Source organism: Apodemus sylvaticus, chromosome 6, assembly GCF_947179515.1.
Source record: "Apodemus sylvaticus chromosome 6, mApoSyl1.1, whole genome shotgun sequence".
In the NCBI taxonomy this organism is placed as follows: domain Eukaryota; kingdom Metazoa; phylum Chordata; class Mammalia; order Rodentia; family Muridae; genus Apodemus; species Apodemus sylvaticus.
In genome coordinates this window covers 40949911-40972499 of record NC_067477.1, presented here as the reverse complement: position 1 = coordinate 40972499, position 22589 = coordinate 40949911, and the positions used below count along the sequence as shown (strand labels likewise).

General features: G+C 40.6%; 1 protein-coding gene across 1 annotated transcript; it reads right to left on the bottom strand.

Annotated features, from left to right (window-relative positions):
• Window positions 1-585: 585 nt before the first annotated feature.
• On the bottom strand, window positions 586-2907 carry LOC127687898 (disintegrin and metalloproteinase domain-containing protein 29-like). The gene has a single exon (XM_052186717.1). The coding sequence runs from the start codon at window positions 2833-2835 to the stop codon at window positions 586-588; it is 2250 nt and encodes a 749-aa protein (XP_052042677.1). The 5' UTR covers window positions 2836-2907.
• Window positions 2908-22589: the final 19682 nt, after the last annotated feature.

Here is a 22589-nt window from a genome sequence, read left to right as displayed (position 1 = left end):
AAAGCCAAGCACTGAACTGATAACAGGGTCCCCAATGGAGGAGTTAGAGAAAGGACTGAAGGAGCTGAAGGGATTTGCAACCCCATAGGAAGAACAACAATATCAACCAACCAGAGCTCCCAGGGTCTAAACCACCAAGTAAGGAGTACACATGGAGGGACCCATGGCTCCAGCTGTATATGTAGCAGAGGATGGCCTTGTCGGGCACCAATGGGAGAAGAGGCCATTGGTCCTGTAAATGATTGATGCCACAGTGTAGGGAAAAGAGAGTGTGGGGAGGTGGTTGTGGGTGGGTGGGTGAGTGGGTGGGAGCACACCCTCATAGAAGTAGGAGGAGGGATGTGATGGGGGATCTCTAGGGGGGAGAAATCAGGAAAGGAAATAATATTTAGAATGTAAATAAATAAAATATCCAATAAAAAACATAGAAATTATGCTAATTCCCCAGTAATTTTATTTCAAGATGAAATTCTCAGATTTGTGAATGGTTACATGACTGTCAGGAGACATCATCGACAATTTCTTGTGGTAATCGACATGATCTTTGTCCATTGTGTGGCTCCAATTAGTTTAGTATGAAATCAATTATATTTTAAAAGGGATTCGTTCGGGCCCTGCTGGACGTAATATTGCCTTTGAAAGAGCACCAGTAATAATTGAAGCCAAGATAAGAAGCATGCGAGCACCTAAAACAATTATTAGCCTGTTGACACGCACATGTATTTTGGCACGATATCTTTTTGCACTTGAAGGTGGAGGGCCACTGTTTATACTACCACCTGCTCCTCTGTGAAAACAATCTGGTGCTTGCCAACCTTGAACACAGTGACAGTTGCCATTGTTGTTACACACCCCTCTGAAGTTACACATAGAGATGTTGCATCTAAAATTCAAAGTTTGATGAAAAAGACATCTCTGGTGTTTACAGTATTTTCCAGGGCCACAGGTTGCACCGTCCACTACAAGCCCCATTTCTGGAAGTTCGGTCCCATGGTGTGCTTCATACCCAAAGCACTGTTCTTCTTTAACATCTTGTACCTTTATGTGATGAAATGTAGTGTGTTCACCTCCACCAGGAATACGAGTGACACCATCACAGTGAATCTGTCCACATAAAATATCCTCCTTTTGACACTTGACAGGTTGATTCCCTCCACGTAAATATCTAATCCCACAGTTTCCAAATCGGTCACCTCTGAGATTTAATTCTTTATAGCATGCTAGTGAAGCATCCTTTACTCGGTATCCAAAAAGAGCTTGACACTGCAAATGACGGTCGCTACAGTTTCCTGCCATGCAAACTGCTAGTGGAGAACAAGGAGTTCCATCCATGATATGAAAATTGCCTGGGCAGTGCGGCGAGATTCCATTACAGTATTCTGGAAGATCGCAAATACCATTTTTGTCTCTACATATCGTTCCAGTGGGTGCGAACTGACAAGAGTCACAGCAACCTCCTGAAGAACAAGAGCTGCCCACAGTAAAGTCACAATTGGTTTCACAACACTTATCAGCGGTACAGTCTTTAAAAGAACCACAGTCACATTTCTCGTTGTCTTCCAATATCTTATTTCCACAACGAGGAACTTCATATCTTAATAGACGATATGTAACAGGTCGTAAACTCAAGCAAGGGTCCCAACCATTAATCAAGTTATGTAGCTTCAAATGGGAACAATTGCTAATCATATCATGAAGAGTTGGAAATTCATTCATGAGACAACTGCTCCTTCGGTAACAAACACAGCCCGCTGTATCATGATTTATATACATAAGGTGACCCACTCCATGTGCCATCATACTTGCAGCCAGAAATAAATGGTGTGGTCTTACATGTGTATATAATACTCCCCAGTTGGGGTTACACATTCCACCCTGAAAGCCTGCATAATCTACACCAGAGGCCTGCCTTCCTATGAGAAGAGCCGTAGTGGTGTGCTCCATTTCCCAATAGAAATTAGCTTTCCAATAGCCAAAAAGTTCCATAAGTCTCCAAACATTATTATAAAAAGGGGATATACCATAGTGGTCGCCATCATTCCAAATACATACAGCACGTACAAACACATTTAACCCACTTACTTTATAAATGCTGTCTGCTATGTTGTTCAAAAGCAATATTACCTGAAGTGCGTGGGTTGAATTTTCCCCAAGGTTTTGATATAATTCATGAGTCACTGTGTAGTGTATTGTTATAGTTTTAATATGGAGACGCCACAGATACACAGGGGCTGCTCTGGGGCTTCCAGCAGCCTTATTCTCTTCAGGAGGCACACTACCCTCTGCCATAATCTCATAATTTCTACACTTTTCAGACTTATGAGACCTTTCGTTCACAAGCAGAGAAATTACATGCTCAAACTTGGAAGAAGACGCCAATGGTTTGATTTCATAAGTGAAGTCATCCACCTGTATCATGCCTTTCAAACCTCCAGTGCAGGTATCTAGTGTAGCTTGGGACCCAGGGACTCCTTCCAGGTAGCTGTAGAAGTAACAATCCCGAGGAACAAATGGGTAATCCTTCTCCAGAGCTCCTTGGTCATTAGAGGTATATACAGGAAAATTTGGAGAAATCATGTTCTTCTTTAGTTTCATGTGGACTACGTGTCTTTGTCCCCTAAAGCGCATGCTATAGGAGATGTGCTCTGATGTACCACTTCTACCCATTCTCTGGGGAACCTTCCTGGGGATGACAACTTCAGAGGTAGAAAAGCGCCATTTGGGTGGGCCATGGGAACAGCAGGCAGGAGACAACAGAGTCCAGAGCACAGAGAGCCAGAGAGCACCTCGCAGAAGGGCCAAACTCCAGGTAGATGGTCTGAGGGAGAGAGCCATGGACCAAACCAAATCTAGTCCATTGGGTGACAGACAAGACTAAGACATCAGGGCATGAGGAGAGCAGAGTGAGGCAAGAGGCTTACAACCTCTGGTAAGTACAGGGAGAGGGACTGTTACATAACAATGCTGTGCTCATCTGAGCATTGTGTGCTCAGTGATCTGGAGACTCTATGGTAGAATCCCCAGGGAAGAGCAAAAAGTGGGAAGCACATGAAGAAATAAGTATATATTTGGGTTAAAACAGCTCATATCTGACTGTGAACATATAAGTGGGAAAAGGAAATTTGGGGTTTTAGAACAATCATATTTTATATTTATAGATACATACATATATAAGCAATATCATAAAACATAATTTATTATATAACATAGCAAATACATAATATATATGATATGGTATATATAGTACAGAATATATCATACTTTATGAGGAAAGAATTGACCATTTAATTATATCCAGAAACAAATATTAGTAAAATGTTAGATGCTCATTTATCAGGGATCATGTGGGGAGAAATATTGTTTATAGAAATAATTTGAGCAACCACACCAGCAGTGGAGGAGTGTTCTTCTTTCTCCACATCCTCGCGAACACCTGCTGTCTCCTGAATTTTTTTTATTCGATGTATTCTTTATTTACATTTCAAATTATTTCCCCTTTTCTGTGTCCCGACTCCCCGCAAGTCCCATAAGCCCTCTTCCCTCCCCCTGTTCCTCCATCTACTCCTTCCCACTTCCCTGTTCTGGTATTCCCCTATACTGCTGCATTGAGTCTTTCCAGAACCAGGGGCCACTCCTCCGTTCTTTTTGGACATCATTTAATATGTGGATTATTTCTTGGGTATTCCAAGTTTCTAGGTTAATGTCCACTTATCAGTGAGTGCATACCATGATTGATCTTTCGAGACTGGGTTACCTCAGTTAGTATGATGTTCTCCAGCTCCATCCATTTGTCTAAGAATTTCATGTATTCATTGTTTCTAATGGCTGAATAGTACTCCATTGTTTATATATACCACATTTTTTGTATCCATTCCTCTGTTGAGGGACACCTGGGTTCTTTCCAGCTTCTAGTTACTACAAATAGGGCTGCTATGAACATAGTGGAGCATGTTACATGCTGGGGAATCCTCTGGGTATATGCCCAGGAGTGGTATAGCAGGGTCCTCCGGAAGTGCCATGCCCAGTTTTCTGAGGAACCTCCAGACTGATTTCCAAAGTGGTTGCACCATCTTACAATCCCACCAGCAGTGGAGGAGTGTTCCTCTTTCTCCACATCCTCGCCAACACCTGCTGTATCCTGAGTTTTTTACCTTAGCCATTCTGACTGGTGTGAGGTGAAATCTCAGGGTTGTTTTGATTTGCATTTTCCTAACAATTAATGATATTGAACATTCTTAAGGTATTTCTAAGCCCTCTGAAGTTCTTCATGTGAAAATTCTTTGTTTAGCTCCATACCCCACTTTTTAATGGGGTTATTTGGTTCTCTGGGTTCTACCTTCTTGAGTTCTTTGTATATATTAGATATTAGCCCTCTGTCAGATTTAGGGTTGGTGAAGATCCTTTCCCAATCTGTTGGTTGACATTTTGTCCCTTTGACAGTGTCCTTTGCCTTACATAAACTTTGTAGTTTTATGAGGTCCCATTTGTCAATTCTTGATCTTAGAGCATAAGCTATTGGTGTTCTATTCAGGAACTTTTCCCCTGTGCCCATGTCCTCAAGGGTCTTTCCCAGTTTCTTTTCTATTAGTTTCAGTGTGTCAGGTTTTATGTGGAGGTCCTTGATCCATTTGGAGTTGAGCTTAGTACAAGGAGATAAGAATGGATCAATTTGCATTCTTCTTCATGCTGACCTTCCCATTCTGACTGGTGTAAGGTGAAATCACAGGGTTGGTTTAATTTGCATTTCCCTAATGGCTAATGAAGTTGAGCATTTTTTAAGATGCTTCTCAGCCATTCTTCAGGTGAGAATTCTTTGTTTAACTATGTACCCCATTTTTTTAATAGGGTTATTTGGTTTTCTGGGATATAACTTCTTTTTTTATTCGATATAATTTATTTACATTTCAAATGATTTCCCCTTTTCTAGCCCCCCACTCCCCGAAAGTCCCGTAAGCCCCCTTCTCTTCCCCTGTCCTCCCACCCACCCCTTCCCACTTCCCCGTTCTGGTTTTGCCGAATACTGTTTCACTGAGTCTTTCCAGAACCAGGGGCCACTCCTCCTTTCTTCTTGTACCTCATTTGATGTGTGGATTATGTTTTGGGTATTCCAGTTTTCTAGGTTAATAACCACTTATTAGTGAGTGCATACCATGATTCACCTTTTGAGTCTGGGTTACCTCACTTAGTATGATGCTCTCTAGCTCCATCCATTTGCCTAAGAATTTCATGAATTCATTGTTTCTAATGGCTGAATAGTACTCCATTGTGTAGATGTACCACATTTTTTGCATCCACTCTTCTATTGAGGGATACCTGGGTTCTTTCCAGCATCTGGCAATTATAAATAGGGCTGCTATGAACATAGTAGAGCATGTATCCTTATTACACGGTGGGGAATCCTTTGGGTATATGCCCAGGAGTGGTATAGCAGGATCTTCTGGAAGTGAGGTGCCCAGTTTTCGGAGGAACCGCCAGACTGATTTCCAGAGTGGTTGTACCAATTTGCAACCCCACCAGCAGTGGAGGAGTGTTCCTCTTTCTCCACACCCTCTCCAACACCTGCTGTCTCCTGAATTTTTAATCTTAGCCATTATGACTGGTGTAAGATGAAATCTTAGGGTTGTTTTGATTTGCATTTCCCTAATGACTAATGAAGTTGAGCATTTTTTAAGATGCTTCTCCGCCATCCGAATTTCTTCAGGTGAGAATTCCTTGTTTAACTCTGTACCCCATTTTTTAATAGGGTTGTTCGGTTTTCTGGAGTCTAACTTCTTGAGTTCTTTATATATATTGGATATTAGCCCTCTATCTGATGTAGGATTGGTGAAGATCTTTTCCCAATTTGTTGGTTGCCGATTTGTCCTCTTGATGGTGTCCTTTGCCTTACAGAAACTTTGTAATTTTATGAGGTCCCATTTGTCAATTCTTGCTCTTAGAATCCATCAATACAATCCACTACATAAACAAACTCAAAGAACAAAACCACATGGTCATTTCATTGGATGCTGAAAAAGCATTTGACAAAATTCAGCATCCTTTCATGCTTAAAGTCTTGGAGAGAACAGGAATTCAAGGCCCATACCTAAACATAGTAAAAGCAATATACAGCAAACCGGTAGCCAGCATCAAACTAAATGGAGAGAAACTTGAAGCAATCTCACTGAAATCAGGGACCAGACAAGGCTGCCCCCTTTCTCCTTATCTTTTCAATATTGTACTTGAGGTACTAGCTCGGGCAATTCGACAACATAAGGAGGTCAAAGGGATACAAATTGGAAAGGAAGAAGTCAAACTATCATTATTTGCAGATGACATGATAGTCTACCTAAGTGACCCAAAAAACTCCACTAGAGAGCTCCTACAGCTGATAAACAACTTCAGCAAAGTGGCAGGTTATAAAATCAACTCAAGCAAATCAGTGGCCTTCCTATACTCAAAGGATAAGCAGGCTGAGAAAGAAATTAGGGAAATGACCCCCCTTCACAATAGCCACAAACAGTAAAAAGTATCTTGGGGTGACTCTTACCAAACATGTGAAAGATCTGTATGACAAGAACTTCAAGACTCTGAAGAAGGAAATGGAAGAAGACCTCAAAAAATGGGAAAACCTCCCATGCTCATGGATCGGTAGAATCAATATAGTTAAAATGGCCATTTTGCCAAAAGCAATATACAGATTCAATGCAATACTCTTCAAAATCCCAACTCAATTCTTCACAGAGTTAGAAAGAGCAATTATCAAATTCATCTGGAACAACAAAAAACCCAGGATAGCTAAAACTATTCTCAGCAACAAAAGAAAATCTGGGGGAATCAGTATCCCTAACCTCAAGCAATACTACAGAGCAATAGTGTTAAAAACTGCATGGTATTGGTACAGTGACAGGCAGGAGGATCAATGGAACAGGATTGAAGATCCAGAAATGAACCCACATACCTATGGCCACTTGATCCTCGACAAAGAGGCTGAAAACATCCAATGGAAGAAAGATAGACTTTTCAACAAATGGTGCTGGTTCAACTGGAGGTCAGCATGCAGAAGAATGCGAATTGATCCATCCTTGTCTCCTTGTACTAAGCTCAAATCCAAATGGATCAAGGACCTCCACATAAAGCCAGACACTCTGAAGCTAATAGAAAAGAAACTGGGGAAGACCCTTGAGGACATCGGTACAGGGAGAAAGTTTCTGAACAGAACACCAATAGGGATATAACTTCTTGAGTTCTTTGTATATATTGGATATTAGCCCTCTATCTGATATAGGGTTGGTGAAGATCTTTTCCCAATTTGTTGGTTGTCAATTTGTCCTTTTGATGGTGTCCTTTGCCTTACAGAAACTTTGTGATTTTATGAGGTCCAACCACTCTGGAAATCAGTCTGGCAGTTCCTCAGAAAACTGGCACGTCACTTCTGAAAGATCCTGCTATACCACTCCTGGGCATATACCCAGAGGATTCTCCAGCATGTAAAAGATACATGCTCCACTATGTTCATAGCAGCCCTATTTATAATAGCCAGAAGCTGGAAAGAACCTAGATATCCCTCAACAGAAGAATGGATGCAAAAAAATGTGGTATATATACACAATGGAATACTATTCAGCCATTAGAAACAATGAATTCATGAAATTCTTAGGCAAATGGATGGAGCTGGAGAACATCATACTAAGTGAGGTAACCCAGTCTCAAAAGATCAATCATGGTTTGCACTCATTAATAAGTGGATATTAACCTAGAAAACTGGAATACCCAACACATAATCCACACATCAAATGAGGTACAAGAAGAAAGGAGGAGTGGCCCCTTGCTCTGAAAAGACTCAGTGTAGCAAAACCAGAACAGGGAAGTGGGAAGGGGTGAGGAGGAGAACAGAGTAAGGGAAGGGGGCTTATGTGACTTTCAGGGAACGGAGGGGCCAGAAAAGGGGAAATCATTTGAAATGTAAATAAAAAATATATCAAATTTAAAAAAAAAAGAAATACTTCTAGAGTTAAAATCACATATTTACCTCCATACACTATAAGTGGATGACTGTAATACTACACTTTCAACAGACTGGTCATCCAAACAAAAAGTAAACTGAGAAATACTGAACTTAATTGACATCATAAATGAGAAGGATTTTTTTTTAAAAAGCATGTTCTTTTATTGAAAAAGAAATTTTTCATGATAAAATTCAAGATTTATATAGAAAATATTTCTGATAAAATAGAAGAGATATATACAAAACATGTTAAAATTGACAATTTTCATGGAAAATTAAAAAGTAAAGTGGTAGATAGACATAAATAACAATGCTAAATTAATTGAAAAAGGAAGTACAAACATTTTATGATAGAATTGAAGATTTATGTGGAAAATATTTCTAATAAAACTGTAGAAAAATGTAGAAAAACATTAAAATTGATGATTATCATGGAAAATTTTATATAGATATAAAAATGGTATGCATAAAAGTATTCCTAAGTTGATTGAAAGTGGAATTATAAACATTTTCTGATAAACTTGAAGATTTACATGGAAAACATTTGTTAGTCTATGTCTTTTTATTGGGGAAGTGAGTCCATTGAAGTTAAGAGATATTAAGGAATAGTGATTGTTGTTTCCTGTTATTTTTGAGGTTATTTTTATGGTTGTGTGGTTATCTTCATTTGAGTTTGTTGGAAGATTACTTTCTTTTTTTTTTTCTAGGGTGTTATTTCTCTCCTTGTGTTGGAGTTTTCCATCTGTTATCCTTTGTAGAACTGGATTTGTGGGAAGATGTTGTGTAAATTTGGTTTTATCATGGAATATCTTGGTTTCTCCATCAATGGTGATTGAGAGTTTTACTGGATATAGTAGTCTGGACTGGCATTTGTGTTCTCTTAGGGTTTGTATGATATGCCCAGGATCTTCTAGCTTTCATCATCTCTGGTGAGAAGTCTGGTGTAATTCTCATAGGTCTGTCTTTATAAGTTACTTGCCCTTTTTTCCTTGCTGCTTTTAATATTCTTTCTTTGTTTAGTGCATTTGGTGTTTTGATTATTATGTGCCTGGAGAACTTTCTGTTCTTGTCCAGTCTGTTTGGAGTTCCGTAGGCTTCTTGTATGTTCATGGGCATCTCTTTCTTTAGGTTAGGGAAGTTTTCTTCTATAATTTTGTTGAAGATATTTACTGGCCCTTTAAGTTGGAAATCTTCACTCTCTTCTATACCTATAATCCTTTGGTTTGGTCTTCTCATTGGGTCCTGGATTTCCTGGATGTTTTGGGTTATAAGCTTTATGCATTTTGCATTTTCTTTGACTGTTGAGTCAATCAATGTTTTCTATGTTATCTTCAGCACCTGAGATTCTCTCTTCTATGTCTTGTATTCTGTTGTTGATGCTTGCATGACTCCTGGTTCCATTCCAAGGTTTTCTATCTCCAGAGATGTCTCACCTTGTGGTTTCTTCATTGTTTCTACTTCCACTTTTAGATCCTGGATGGTTTTGTTCAGTTCCTTCACTTGATTGTTTTCCTGTAATTCTTTAAGGGATTTTTGTGTTTCCTTGGTAAGGGCTTTTACCTGTTGACCCATGTTCTCCTGTATCTCTTTAAGGGAGTTATTTAAGTCCTTCCTATAGGCCTCTGTCAATATCATGAGATACGATTTTAAATCCAACTCTTGCTTTTCTGGTGTGTTGGGGGTATCCAGAACTTACTGTGGTGGGAGAACTAGGTTCTGATGTTGCCAAGTAGCCTTGGTTTCTATTGGTAGGGTTCTTGTGCTTGCCTTTTGCCATCTTGTTATCTCTGGTGCTGGTTGGTCTTGCTGATTCTGGCTGGAGCTTGTCCTCCCGTGGGCCTGTAAGCCTGTGTCCATACTTCTGGGAGAGCAACTCTCTTCTGTCAGGGTCTGTGCACAGCAGGCTGTGGAGCCACCTGGCTCCCTGGTGCAAATGGCAGCCTGAAGACCTCTGTCCCAGCTATTCCACTGATCATATGCCCTGGCACTCGCAGCTGTTCCCCTCCAGAGAGATCTCACCTTTGTGCTCAGAAATGAAAGTGCTGCTGGGAGATCACTCTCTGCTGGTGGGCCATGCACAGAAGGCTGTAGAGCTGCTGGGCTCCCTGGTGGCGGTCTGAAAAGGATCTTAAAAAAAATTTGGCAGACCAATTTCATCCAAGCACAAAGGATTATACCTTCTCAGCACCTCCTGGAACTTTCTCCAAAATTGACCACATACTCATATACAAAATAAATGTCAACAGATAAAAGAAATATGAATATTCATAACAACAGAAAGTATGCAAACTTGTGAAAACTGACCTATTGCATTTGAGAGCAACAACCTCTAACACTCTTCATGACACTCTGCTATGCTTGTAGATAGGATAACTAGCATAACTGTTTCCTTGTTGTGATCATAAAAAAAAAAGCTGAGTAAGAATATGTTCTATGGGTGTCTGGGGGAAGGGGGTGCCTCAGTGGGCCCATGCTGAGGCATCCCTTCCCCGAGGGACCACATACAAGGCAGTATAATATAGAATAGAGTTTATTTAGGACATGGGGAGGAGAGTTAAGAGGGTAGTAGAAGCAGAGAAAGGCAGAGAGAAGGAGAGAATAGAGAAGTAGAGGCTGGCTATGACATGTGGAGAGAGGGGGCAAAGGGAAGGGGGAAGGGAAGAGCCCAAGAGGGCAAGAGAGAGGCTAAGAGAGTAAGAGAGAGTGGATGAGAGAGAGAGGAGAGCCAAGAAGCCCCTTTTATAGTGGGCCAGACATACCTGGCTATTGCCAGGTAACTGTGGGCTGGAGTTTAGACAGAATCCTAACACTCCTGAAAGGTTTCATCAAGCAGTGGACAAACTCAAAGCCAAACATCAGGCAGAACTTGGAGAGTCTTGTGGAAGACTGGGAGATATAAGTGAGCAAGCCAGAGGGGACAAGGACAACAGGTTTATAAAGTCAAGTAGCCTGGGACCATGGGAGCTCATAGTACCTGGGCCACCAACCAGGGAGCATGCAGAGGCTAGACCTAGAACCCCTACACATTTTTGGCAACTGTGCAGCTTGATCTTCATGTGGGTTCCCTAACAGAGTATGTGGGGATGTGAGGAGTAGGAAGATGGGCTATCTCAGTCTCTGTTTCCTGCCATTGGATCCCCTTAATCCATACCTGTACTGCCTGGTTGGGTCTCAGTGGGAGAGGATGTGCCTAGTCCTGCTGGAACCAGATATCATCCCAGGATGTAGTGGTAGCCAAGGGTGGCTCCCTTTCTTTTCAGAGAAAGGGAATGTGCAATGAGAGAGGGACTTGTAAGTATGGAACTGGGAAAAGAAGGAGGATGGAGTGAAATTCAGATGCAAAGCAATATTAAATGTTAATTATTGGAAAAATAAGATAAGGAAATCAAGAATACATTTTAAAACATTTATCATTTAATGAAAATGAGAATATAGCATACTCAAACCGTGAGGTACAATAAAGGCAGTTCATAGCCAGAAGTGCCTACATTAACCAAAAACAAAAGGAGAGGTCTCCTATTACCAACTTCATGACACACCTAGAACAAAAAGAACTAACACCCCAAAGGATAAACAAATCAAACTGAGAACTGAAATCAATAAAATAGAAACCAAAAACAAACAATACAAAGAATCAATTAAAAAAAAGTTGATTCTTTGAGAAAAATCAGTAAGATTGATAAGCCCTTAGTCAAATAAAAAAAAATGGAGAGAGAAGATCCATATTAATAAAATTAGAGACAAGGAGGACATCACAACAGACACTGAGGAAGACAAGAGAATCACATGGACATACTTCAAAACTCTAAATTCTACCAACCTTGAAAACCTAAAAGAAATGGATAATTATATATATATATATATATATATATATATATATATATATATACCGCCTCCCAACACTAAATCAAGTTTAGTTAAGCACTTAAATAAACCCATACCTGCTAGTGAAATAGAAACAGTAATTTAATATATCCTAAACAAAAAAAAGGTGAGAGACCAGTGAGTTCAGAGCAAAATTATACCACACCTTCAAAAGATTAATGCCAATTCATTTCAAATAATTCTGCAAAATAGAAACAGGACATTGACACATCTTTTTATGAGGCCATATTTACCCTGATACCTAACCATTCAAAGACCTGACAAGGAAAAAGAATTACTGACTAATTTCCCTCATGAATATACATTCAAATTTTTTCAAACCAAAGACAAGAACACATGGAAAAGACTAGCCACCATGGTCAAATAAGTTTCATTCCAGGGATGCAGAGACAGTTCAACTTGTGGTGTGGAGAGCTTTTGGTGCTGTTATAGAAATTTTGGTGGGTACTTGTCACTGGGCTTGGAGGAAGCAGTAGGATCAGATAGGAGTGTCTGCATTTGAGCTAATTCAAGGATCAAGGTGAACACAGCCAGGGAATGTGTGACCTCCCTCTTGTCTTGTTATCTTGACAAGTCCCCAGACCCAGAGACTCCTGGGCCATTGTTTATTGCTTTGTTTGATTACTACCTGGTGGGATCTCTTTTTTCATTGCCTTGTTTGATTACTTTTTCTTTGATCTAAGAACTAACCCTATTCTCTGCAAGTACTTAGAAAGGTATAAAAGCTAACTGGGAAAAAATAAACCCACTTCAGCCTCTGCACTGGCTGGAGTCATGTTATAATGTTGTCTAATTGTCTTTTTCTTTTCAATCCTCACACCTTCCCTTGAGACCCTGTTGACTGACTGATCTCACTTGGTCAGTATGAAAACTGATAAGCATAATAAACCACATAAACAAACTGAGAGACAAAAGAGACATCTTATTAGATGCAGAAAAGGACTTTGACAAAATCCACCATCCCTTCATGATAAAAGCCCTGGCAAGATTAGGGATACAAGTGACATACCTCAGCATAAGAAAGGTAGCAGACAGCAAGTTCAAAGTCAATAACAACCTAAGCAGAGAAAAACAGAAATGAAAGGACAAAAGGTCACTCACTCCATACCTTTCACAACAGCACTTGTAATCTAAGCTAGAGTTGTGAGACACCAGAAGAAGATCAAATAGGAAAGGAACAAGTCAAAGCATCTTCATTGGCAGATGTCAGGATTATATACAGAAGAGAATCTAAATACTCCACCAGGAAGCTTTGATACCTCACAAGTGTTTTCAACAAAGAAGCATGGCACAGAATTAACACCTAAACATCAATAGCCCTCTTGCATACAAATTACAAAGGACTTGAGAGAAAAAAAAAATCAGAAAACAATACCCTTCACAATAACCTCAAAAACCAAAAACAACAAGAAACAGTATCTTGGGAAATCTCTAGCCAAGAAAGTGAAAGACTTTTGTAATCAGAACTTTAAGACATGGAAGAAGATATCAAAACATGGAAAGATCTCCCATGCTCACAGATTATTAGGATTATGTAGTGAAAATGGCCATCAAACCAAAAGCAATCAAAGATATATGTAATCCACATCAAAATTGCCACACAAGTCTTCATAGAAATTGAAAGACCAATTTTCAGCTTCCTATGGAAATTCACACACACACACACACACACACACACACACACACACACACATACACACACACAGTGATAGCTAAAACAAACCTGAATGATAAGAGAACAGCTGGAGCTATTGCCATGTTCTACCACAAATTGTACTACACAGAGTTATAGCAAGATCTTTTTAAAAAAGCATGATATTGGCACAAAACCAGACATGTTGATCAATAGAATTGAATTAAGGACCCAGACTTAAGTCCACTACCTACAAGTGTTAGAATTCTGTCTAAGCCCCACCCCACAGTTACCTGTCAATAGCCAGGTAGATCTGGCCCACTATAAAAGGGGGCTGCTTGCCCCTCCTCTCTTTCTTACTCTCTCTTCTCTTTCCCCTTCTCTTGCCCTCTTGAGCTCCTCCCTTCCTCCTTCCCTTATCTCCTCTCTCCATGTGGTCATGACCAGCCTCTACTTCTCTACTCTCCTTCTCTCTGCTTTTCTCTGCCTCTACTACCCCCTTAATTCCTCTCCCCATGTTCTAAATAAACTCTATTCTATACTATCCCATCTTGTGTTTTGCCCCTCAGAGGGAATGGATGCCTTGGCATGGGCCCACTGAGGCGTGCCCTTCTCCCACACACCCATACAACATATACTTATTGCACTTTCTTTTTTTATGACCACAAGAACAGGTACCTAATTTCTGATGGAAACTAAAAAACAAAACAATACTACATGCTGGGGGAGGGGGAGCATTGTTTTTAGTCCTTTTATTGAAAATAGGTTTTTTTAATTACAAAATGTGTCCTGATTATAGTTTCCCTTCTCTCTACTCCTCTTAGTTTCTCCTCAAGTTCCCTCCTAGCCAGATCCACTATCCACACCTTTTCTGTCTCTCATTACAAAATTCCAGGCATTGTGTTTCAGCAATAGATGTACAATGATAAATATAGCTGCCTTTCGTTTACATCACTAAGTATTCCTTGGTATTATTACTCTATAATGTTAGTTTTCCATTTATTTTATGGCTAGAAGCATTTTAGGTTCTTGCCATTTTAAAAAAAAGCTCATTCAAAAGGCAAACATTCTTATGTATCCTAATGCGTGACTATATCAATTGCCATGTCACCATTCATTGAAGGGTTTCTGCTCTCTGTACTAGTTTGCAATAAAACTTTATCCTATAAAAAAGACAAGATAAGTACAGGCTTCTAAGTGATGATAATAATAATACATAACAAAATAAAACATACTAAGACAAAACAAAAACTATCACATTGGAGTTGGACAAGTGAAAGAGACAAAAAGAAGGCATAAGAATCAGAAGCTCACTCATTCACACACATTCAGAAATCCTATAAAAACACTAAACTTGAAGTTATAATAATAATAATAATAATAATAATAATACATATATATAAAGGACCTGATGTCGAACTGTGCTGTGCTGGCCCTGTTCATGCTGCCTCAGTCTCTGAGAGTTCATATGAGCTTTTTTCTAGTTGATTTAGAAGGCCTTCTTTCTTAGGGTCCTCCATGCCTTCTGGCTCAAACACACTCCCTTTCTACTCCCCTGTGGGGTTCTCTGGGTCCTGGGGGAAGGATTTGACAAAGACTCCAATTTGGGGCCGAATGTTTCAAGGTCTCTCAACCTCAGTATTTGTTCCCATCTGCTGTAGAAGGAAGCTTCTGTGATGTTGGCTGAGCAAGACACTGATCTGTGAGGATAGAAGAGTACCGCCAGAAGTCATTTATCATTACAAGTTCAGTTGGTTCAGCTTGATTTGGTTTTTCTGTTTGTTTACTGATTTTTTTTTTTTTAGACCAGTATTTTTTGGTTTTACCTCGGGTCCCTGGACAATCTAATGTCTGGTTCTTAGTTATTCAAGAAGTGTTGAGTATGGGTTCTACCTTGTGGAATGGGCCTTAAATCAAGCCAGATATTAGCTGGATATATCCACAAGCTTTGAACCACCATTGTGGAAACAATTTGTGCTGGAAAACTACCTACAGAAGAATAAAATTAAGATTCATAACTTTCACCTTGTACAAAACCAATTCAAAATGGATCAAAGAAGATGATGTAGAACCCCAAACACTAGAACTTTTAGATGAAAACATAGAGAACACTGAAAGGACTTTCGGCAGCAGGATGAAAGGGCTTAAAAGGGGGGAGTACAGGAGGTTAGGTGAGTGTGGCTAGGCGGCGTGGGGGAAGGTGTCCAGGCGGGCCCTTGCCTGGGCACCTCTGCCCCTGAGGAACCACACACACACACACACACACACACACACACACACACATGGACATGGTATAGAATAAAGTTTATTCAGAATAGGGGATGGGAGTTAGTGGTAGAGAGAGAGAGGTAGAGAGAGAGAAGAGAGAGAGAGAAGAGAGAGAGAGAGAGAGAGAGAGAGAGAGAAGAGAGTAGAGTGGAGGCGGGCCATGACCACGTGGAGGAGGGGAAGAGCCCCAGGGGCAGAGAGGTGAGAGAGTGTGGGAGAGCAGAGAGCAAAGAGGGAGAGGAGGAGCAAGTAGCCACTCTTATAGTGGGCCAGATCTCTGGGGTGGGGCATACAAAACCCCAACAAACACTCCTTAGGACTTTTTGGTAAACAAGAATTTTCTGAATAGAACAGTATTAACATAGAAACTAGCACCAAGTGTTAGCAACATGAGAGTCCTGAGAATAAAAAGGGGTTACTGTTGGTATTCTGTCTAAGCTCCACCCCACACTTATCTGGCAATAGCCAGGTATGCCCCGCCCCATAGACCTGGCCCACTATAAGAGGGGCTACTTTCCCCTCCTTTCTCTCTCTCATCTCTCTCTCTCATTCCACTCTCACCTCTCCTCCCCTCTCCCTCTCTTCAAGTGGTCATGGCCAGCATCCACTTCTCTACTCTCTCTCTCTCTCTCTCTCTCTCTCTCTCTCTCTCTTTCTCTCTCTGCCTTTCTCTACTTCCACTGCACCACTATCTCCCAACCTCTACCCTGAATAAACTCTATTCTATACCATGTCTGTGTGTGTGTGGTCCCTCATGGGGAAGAGGTGCCTGGACAGGGGCCTGCCTGGGCACCCCCTTCCCCACACTTCCGTGCCACACTCCCTTAACCCTCATTCTCTCTCTTTAAGCCCCCTTCTTTGCTTCATTGGTGCCCTTCATTGGTGCATTGACCCTTCATTGGCCCTTCATTGGCCTTTCAGTTACACATTAATAAAATATCAAGAGATAAGACAGAACACTAGAAAATCTTCACCACCTGTACTTTAGAGAAGGGGCCAATGCTCGTAATTTACAAAGAATTGCAAACTGCAAATACTAAGACAAAAAAAACTACTAATCAACAATTGAATGAACAGTAAAAAAAAAAAAAAAAAAAAGGCCAATAACTGTTTTAAAAAACATTTAATACTCCTGGCCATTAGAGAAATGAAAATCAAAATTATTTTTGATGAGATACCACCTCATCCCAGTCAAAATGTCTATCATGAATAAGTTTGACAATGTGAGAGAATGAGAGAGTGAAAGCAACAGAGAGCAAGGGTGAGATGAAGTGAGAGCTAGAGGAGGGAGGGAAAGAAGAGAGGGGGCATTGAGGGGGAAAGGGAGAGACTTTTATGTGCTTTGAGTTGGCAAAACCCCAGCTGGTTTCTACACCTTGCTGGAGTGAGCTTCTGGCCTTACCACATTTGCATTTTCCTGCCAGAGCCTTGAGGAGTTGACTGCCTACTGAGCTTACTTTGCAAAAGAATCCAGCATGAACAAAGCAACAGAACTCAGCTGAAACTGAAGATGGGTCTTTGCCTATATAAGCTCAAAACTGAAAAGTAAACTTTGAGCCTTGATCAGAAAGTGATTGTCTTAGCTCCTTATTTCTCCCACCCACCTGTCTTTTATATTCCAGCCCCAGCTTTCCTTCCAGATGACCTAGGTTCCTATAACCGCATGCTGCTACACTTTTATTCACTGGTTGAAATACAAATTAATATAGCCAATATGAAAATATGTTTTGAGATTTCTCAAAAATTAAAGCTAGAACTACTGTATGGCCCCACTATTTCACTCCTAGGAACATACCCAGAGAATCTGATAATCTGCACAGAGATATTTGCACCTCTCATGTTTATTGATGCTTTATTCACTATAACAAGGAAATGAAACAAACCTTGTTGTCTATCAACTGATGAATGGAAAAAGAAAATCTGGTACATATATAAAATGGACCATTATTCAGCTTTAAAGAAAAATAAAATCATATTTAAAGGAAACTGATTATACTGAGACTGTATACTACCACACACAGTCACTTCATCTCAGAAAGAAAAAAAAAAACACATGTTGTTCCTCATACAAAAACTAAACATATGTGTGCAAGTGTGTGTGTATGTGTGTGTGTTCTAGTACACACAAGAAATTGCCTTTGGATACAATATAGCATGCAGAAAAGAGGAAGGGGGTAAAAGTTGGGTGATGAAGGAATGAATCCAGGCAATTGACACTTGAGTCATAAAAGAGATTATAGAGCTAAGAATTTTTCCAGTTTTGACTGTCTTTGGGGTTCTCCAGGCTTTTGTGGTGGATACATTTATTAAAGTGTACTGGGTAATGAACGGGTAAAGTCTGATGTGAAGCTTCATATCTTCAAGATGGCTGTTCATTAGAATATACAGACTTTGGGTCTGGCTAATTTCATCATTGTGTGATGTTTTTTATTTGTTAGTTCCCTTTAATAAAATTTGAATTATTTAAAAACAAATAGTTGACCAGTGTGGCTTCGACTATAGTTTGAATATATTGGTATTAGCATTAATGTCTTTTGCAATGTCTACCAAAGAGTCTTACAACTAGCAGGAAATTTTTGTGCTTTTATCTGAAAGGTGTTTATCTTTCTAGACGATGCACAAATTTAGATTTAATAGTGGGGAAAAATGCACCCACCAAAATTTATATCCCAAAACTCCCTGAGTACGGTAATATGTCATGCTTTTAATATTGCTATGGTTTGTATATAATGTGTCCCAATTACCCTGAAAAGACTTGTGGATTGAAGGCTTTGTTTTACAGCTGGCAGACCTAACCATTAAAAGGTATTTAGATCCCAAAGCTCTGATCTAATTAATGGACTAATCCACTGATAGATTCATATTTTGGTAACATTATTGGAAAGTGGTAGGAACTTTCAGATGTAGGACCTAGGTGGGAGTAGCAGGCCAATGGAAACATGTGCTTGGATGCTATCTATACCTTGTCCCAAGTCCTACTTTGTCTTACCTTATGCTCACAAGCCTTGATGATGTGAGTACCCTCCTGTGTTACAGGATCCCAATTCCATGGTGTTTTGCCTCATTAAGGACTCATAGCAATGAAGTCAGCTCACAGGCTGTGAACCAAAACTTCTGAAATCATAAGCTCAAATGAACTTTTTTTCCCATTGTATATTATTTCTCTCAGATACTTGCCACAGCGATGAAAAGCTAATTAAGACAAATGTGGCTTCGATTGTACTTTGAATATATTGGTATTAGCATTAATGCCTTTTGCAATGTCTACCAAAGAGCCTTACAACTAGAGACTGTGTGTAAACTGTGGGGAAAGCACTTGAGCTTATTCATTCCATTACACAAAATGAAGATCTTAGTGCCCAGGGAAGTAAAGAGACCTGTAACAGAGCTGAGACTCCAACAGAACTCATAACCATGATCTTGACCCTTGCAATGTGTTACTTCCCTAAAGTCTGTGTACTGTCCTAGGAATGCTAGCAGGGTGTGAAAGGAGGGGAGGAGGGACCAGAGGAAACAGATAAAAATCCTGATTCCAGAGACAGTCCATGGCTAGTGCTGCTGTTGTAAAGGCAAGGCTGCCTAATAAAATGCCAGTCACTTGGCTAGTAGATAATATCTTCTATTAAAAAAATCATGTAGTTTTAAAATTATAACAGTTTTGAAATGTTATTCCTAAACTTCACATGTTTTTTTATTCAATATATTCTTTGTTTACATTTCAAGTGAGTTTCCCTTTCCTGGATCCCCCCTCCCCAAAAGTCCCATAAGCCCTGTTCCCTCCCCCTGTTGTCCAGTCCACCCCTTCCCACTTCCCAGTCCTGGTATTCCCCTACACTGCTGCACTGAGCTTTTCCAGGACCAGGGCATCACTCCTTCCTTCTTCTTGGGCATCATTTGATATGTGCATTGTGTCTTGGGTATTCCAAGCTTCTAGGCTAATATCCATTTATCAGTGAGTGCATACCATGAGTGTTCTTTTAAGACTGGGTTACCTCACTTAGGATGATGTTCTCCAGTTCCATTCATTTGTCTACGAATTTCATGAATTCATTGTTTCTAATGGCTGAAATAGTACTCCACTGTGTATATATACCACATTTTCTCTATCCATTCCTCCATTGAGGGGCATCTGAGTTCTTTCCAGCTTCTGGCTATTATAAATAGGGCTGCTATGAACATAGTGGAGCACGTATCCTTATTACATGCTGGGAAATCCTCTGGGTATATGCCCAGGAGTGGTATAGCAGGGTCCTCTGGAAGTATCATTCCCAGTTTTATGAGGGACCACCAGACTGACTTCCAGAGTGGTAGTACCAGCTTGCAACCCCACCAGCAGTGGAGGAGTGTTCCTCTTTCTCCACATCCTCACCAGCACCTGTTTTCTCCTGACTTTTTGATCTTAGCCATTCTGACTGGTGTGAGGTGAAATCTCAGGGTTGTTTTGATTTGCTTTTCCCTGATGACTAAGGATGTTGAACATTTCTTTAGGTGTTTCTCAGCCATTCGATATTCCTTAGGTGAAAATTCTTTGTTTATCTCTGTACCCCATTTTAAGGGGACTATTTGGCTCTCTGGAGTCTACCTTCTTGAGTTCTTTGTATATCTTGGATATAAGCCCTCTGTCTGGATACTTCACATGTTTATTATATGTCTAGGGTAGTCTGCAACTCTAGAAAAGTGGACAATGAAAACATCATTTTATATACCATGTGTGTTCTTTTGTGACTAGGTTACCTCACTCAGGATATTTTTCTAGTTCCATCCATTTGCCTAACAATTTCATGAATTCATTGTTTTTAATAGCTGGATAGTACTCTATTGTGTAAATGTACCACAATTTCTGTATCCATTTCTCTTGAAGGACATCTGGGTTGTTTCCAGCTTCTAGGTATTATAAATAAGGCTGCTATAAACAGAGTGGAGCATGTGTCCTTATTACATGTTGGAGCATCTTCTGTGTATATGCCCAGTAGTGGTATAACTGGGTCCTCGGGTAGTGCTATGTTCAATTTTCTGAGGAACCACCAAACTGATTTCCAGAGTGGTTGTACCAGCTTGCAATCCTACCAGCAATGGAGGAGTGTCCCTCTTTCTCCACATCCATCATCTGCTATCACCTGAGTTTTTGATCTTGGCCATTCTGACTGGTGTGATGACCCGTCCAGCAGATCCAGTTATTCAGGGTTCCAAAGGGGTGCTACCTGAGGGTCAAAGGGGGTAGAGAGAAAGGAGACCAGGCAAAGGGGGGTCAATTGTCGAGGTCTTGTTGAATTTTCCAGGGTACACAGGTTTTAAGCTTTCAGAGGAAGAGCTCGCCTTGAGGCAAGAACAAAGGAGGGAGGGGCATTCTTGGCAGTTTCAGCAGGAAGAGATAAGGGTCACCTGGTGGAGACGTCCAATGTTTGCACAGTCTGGAGCATCCCGCGGTTATCTCAGAACTTCCCTTCAACCAGCAGTTCATGGGGAGAGGCTCTTCTTTGTTTTACTCAGGACCTTTGCCCTTCCAGCCCTCTAGGCTATTAGTGAGGGTCCATTGTGGCTTCCCACATTTCCCCCTTTCCTTATATTAGAAGTGGTAAGGTCTGGGCAGAAATAGTGGGCAAGGGGGCCAGACCGATAATGTGTAGCCGTCTCTGTCTTAGGATCGACATACCTATCCCCAGCCTTACCCATAGTAGGGTTACCTTGTCATCCTCAAGGCCCCGTGTCTTAGGTTGGTCAGGGGATGGAGGAAGTTGCCCTTCCTTAAGACAGCTACCTTGGGTCAGCTCCCCCTTCAGATAAGCTCAGGGATGAATAAGTGGAAGCCAAACAGAGCCTCATTAAAGGAGCTTATTGAAATTGAGCCTCTCCGTGGCGGGTACTGCTGTTGTTTCTGCCGAGCGTCTTGTGTCCCGGGGTCCATCATTCCCCCCCCCAACCCCCCCACCCCCGTGTCCAGTCGATGATACTGTACCGCGACATAATTCTCGGGTAGGGTGGAATTTTATTTGTGATTTAATGAAGCGGGTTAATCGTTGAAAAGCCCAGGGACCAAAGGAGATTAACAGCAATAACCCTAAGAAGGGCCCTAGAATGTGGAGAACCAATTTTTATACCAAGACTCCTGCTGTTCTCGTTCTCTTTTGCATTTCTCTAAACTCTCTTTTATTCTCCTCAGGCTGTCATCTACCAGTCCTGTCTTGTCCACATAAACATAGCATTCTTCCCTTAAGGCTGCGCAAAGTCCTCCCTGTTGTAGGAAGAGCAGATCAAGTCCTCTCCTATTTTGTAATACAACTTCTGATAAGGAGGCATCAGAATCTTTTAAATTGGCTAAACCATCTCTGAGTTCGGTCAGGTCCTTATCGATAGCAGCACTAATTAAATAATTATTGTTGTCGAATCTGTTGAGAGGTAACAAGGGAGGCAATGCCTGTGGATGTCTTAAAGAAAATAAATGGCAGGCCACATTCCATCTGGTCTACATTTGAAATCTGTAAAATTTAAATATATGGCCTTTTGACACCCTGAAGGGGGCAATCAGCAGTAGCCAACATCTTCCCTTTGATCTGTTTACAATTTGTTTAACCTTCAGCTAAATAAAATTGCCATGCAGAGAGGGATGTTGAGTCCATAGTTGTTTGTGGTGTCAGCATTAGTAAGAAGCATCCAAAGATATCAAGGACCAAGGCCATTTTCAATGATCAGCATCTCTCCTTAACCACTCTGGCAGCTAGCATGCTCCTTCAGCATCCTGTAGAGAAAAACACAAACATGCCCTCCTCTCTACACTCAGAGAGATCACTAGCATTAAAATTTTAAAATTTTTGTGGGATA

Excerpts from the sequence above, each read along its gene's own strand:
- LOC127687898 (XM_052186717.1), bottom strand. The coding sequence starts at position 2,835 with ATGGCTCTCTCCCTCAGACCATCTACCTGGAGTTTGGCCCTTCTGCGA.